At 48.3% G+C, this 2,493-nt stretch overlaps 1 protein-coding gene across 1 annotated transcript; it reads right to left on the reverse strand.

Moving 5' to 3' along the window:
- Nucleotides 1-363: 363 nt before the first annotated feature.
- Nucleotides 364-2,493, reverse strand: LOC106924043 (delayed-rectifier potassium channel regulatory subunit KCNS3). Its single transcript, XM_014997533.2, has one exon. The coding sequence runs from the start codon at nt 2,436-2,438 to the stop codon at nt 942-944; it is 1,497 nt and encodes a 498-aa protein (XP_014853019.2). The 5' UTR covers nt 2,439-2,493; the 3' UTR covers nt 364-941.

Here is a 2,493-nt window from a genome sequence, read left to right on the forward strand (position 1 = left end):
TACGCATCACTTTGTAGCAATATAAAAGGAAACCAATTGAACTTTAATTTCAGACAGAAAATGAAGGCTTCAGGTAACATCTTGCTGTGTCCGAAGATGCTTCAAATCAACTGCATGACTGCACTGAAGCCCCTGCAGAGATCAGATTTTTGGAAATTTCCTTTGTGGTGCAGCAGATCATCCAAGTGGAAATTACAGCAGAGGACAGGAGATCAATACTCTGAAGAGCAGAGAAGGGTGAGCAGATAAATCGAGCTTCCTGTGCATCTTAATTGCATTTTGTCAGTTAAATGGGATACTTTTACTTAGATTTGAGACCATACCTTTTGTCTGAGGGAAAACAAATGAAGGTAAAAATCTGAATCCAGATAAGAATAAAGTTTTATTTCATGCTCACAGGAGCAAAATAACAACCTGTGCTTTAACAGTGCTCTGAGAGAGATGTGCATTTTTCTCCCAATCGGCTTTATCTTACTTTTTCTTACAAGCGTTGTAATAACTTGCTTTCCAAAAAATGCATTTCAATTCGGTCCATGCAAACTGCAAACTGTGCTGCTCTCACACGGGGCTCTCGCATCTGGCAAAGTCTCCGTCTGAACTTTCAGCGAGCAGAGGAAATCAATAAACGACATTATTGAAAAACATTAACATTACGGGCTCCTACATGCATCATTGCGGTTTCCTCGAGCAGAAAATGGGCTTTCAAACCTCTGAGGAGGACTCAGATAATTCCCTTTAGATTTTCTAGTTTTAGTCACACAGTGTATTTTACAGGCACACACACAGACGCGGGGGAAAAAAAGTTGTGGCCCAACATATTTCTCTGTCGAACCTCATGAGGAAGGAAGACGGTAAGGTAAGTGATGGTACTTGCTGTCCCCAGAGGCACAGAGTGACTTGCTGTCATAAAGGGAGTGATGCTCTGTGAAATGGCAGGAATCTCATTTTGCTGGCCCATTTTCACAAGTGTCATTATCACACATCTCAATGTCCTGGAAGCTGGAGGCGTCAGTGTCGTCCTCTCTGCTGCTCACACTGTTCCTGAACGCAAGGCTTCCTATGAAGGGGTACACGCTACCTGTGAACAGCTCTTTGATATTATAATGCGGGAGTTCAGGGTCTTGTCTTTCAGGCTTGGTGATGCACCGTACATCCATGGCTTTGTTCCTCTGGTAGTACTTTGAAAACTTATTAAAGATCACGCTGATGGGCAGAGCCACCACCAACAGGCCACAGATGATGCATAAGGTGGCCACCACCTTCCCTGATGCCGTCACAGGGCATGTGTCACCATAACCCACTGTAGTCATTGTGATCATGGCCCACCACCAACCTGAAGGGATGGTCCCCAAATCCGTGTCCTTCTCCTCCTTCTCCGCAAAGTAGATGAGGGCAGAAAACACGGAGATTCCCACTGAGAGGAAGAGAATGAGGAGACCCACCTCTTGGTAGCTGTGGCGGATGGTTGCACCCAGAGCTCGCAGTCCAATGGAGTGCCGGGCCAGTTTGAGGATTCTGAGAACCCTCATGAGTCGAAGAACCTGGACTACCCGCCCCACGTTTTCCAGGTCTTCGCTCTCCTCCATGCTCTCTTCGTCAGATTTCTCCAGGGCTAAAGTGAAGTAAAACGGCAAAATGGAAGCAACGTCGATGATGTTCAGAGGGTTCCCAAGGAACTTCCTTCTGGATGGCGCAACAACGAACCTGATGAAGAACTCTGCAGAAAAGCAGGCGATGCAAATCTCCTCAAGGACGGTGAGGACAGGGTCCTCGATGGGTTGGTCATTGCCGTCCACCCGCTGAAACTCCGGCATGCTGTGGATGCACATGGCAATGATAGAGGTCAACACCACACTGAGGGAGGCAATGGCGATAATCTTTGAAGCTTTGGAGTGAGCGGGATCCTCCAGTCTGAGCCAGATGTAGCTCCTCACTTCTCCACACCATGCCCCTTTGAACTTAGCCAGGTCCTTGTCAAGAGCGGACAGCTCCTCAAAGGAGGAATCGAAGCTCGGCTCCTGTTCTTCGCTCTGGATGTCCCAGTCCTTGTCCTCAATGTACTCCTTTCTCTCATGGTACCACGTGTTGCAGCAGGGGCTGAGGTGTACCTCATGGATGCCCCAGTACTCGATTTCCTGACTGAAGGAAAAAATGCAGAACTCCTCCATCATGTGGATGCGACCCGTGTGATAAAAGTTGAGCACACAGAGGAAAACGCGGGGATTCCTGTCGAAGTAATACTCCCTCTCGGTCGGGCTGTAGTCATCGCAGAGCTCCAAGATGGCGGCCTCACTCGGGCAGCGCAGCAGACGTGCCAGGCGTGTCTGAGGGAAGCGGAGCAACATGTCCGGGTCCACTTTGTGGCATACGCCTCCCACGTTGAGGTTGACCTGGTCCTCCTCTTTTCCCTGTTGGTGGAGGATTTGGCCATACCCCATGGTCCTAAAACATCATGAGAAAAGTATTTGCAGTAAAACTCGGAAGTGGTAAAAG

Source organism: Poecilia mexicana, unplaced genomic scaffold, assembly GCF_051168715.1.
Source record: "Poecilia mexicana isolate PSO_F unplaced genomic scaffold, ASM5116871v1 scaffold_21, whole genome shotgun sequence".
Taxonomy (NCBI): Eukaryota; Metazoa; Chordata; class Actinopteri; order Cyprinodontiformes; family Poeciliidae; genus Poecilia; species Poecilia mexicana.

Coding starts and splice junctions, on each gene's coding strand:
- LOC106924043 (XM_014997533.2), bottom strand. CDS start 2,438: ATGGGGTATGGCCAAATCCTCCACCAACAGGGAAAAGAGGAGGACCAG.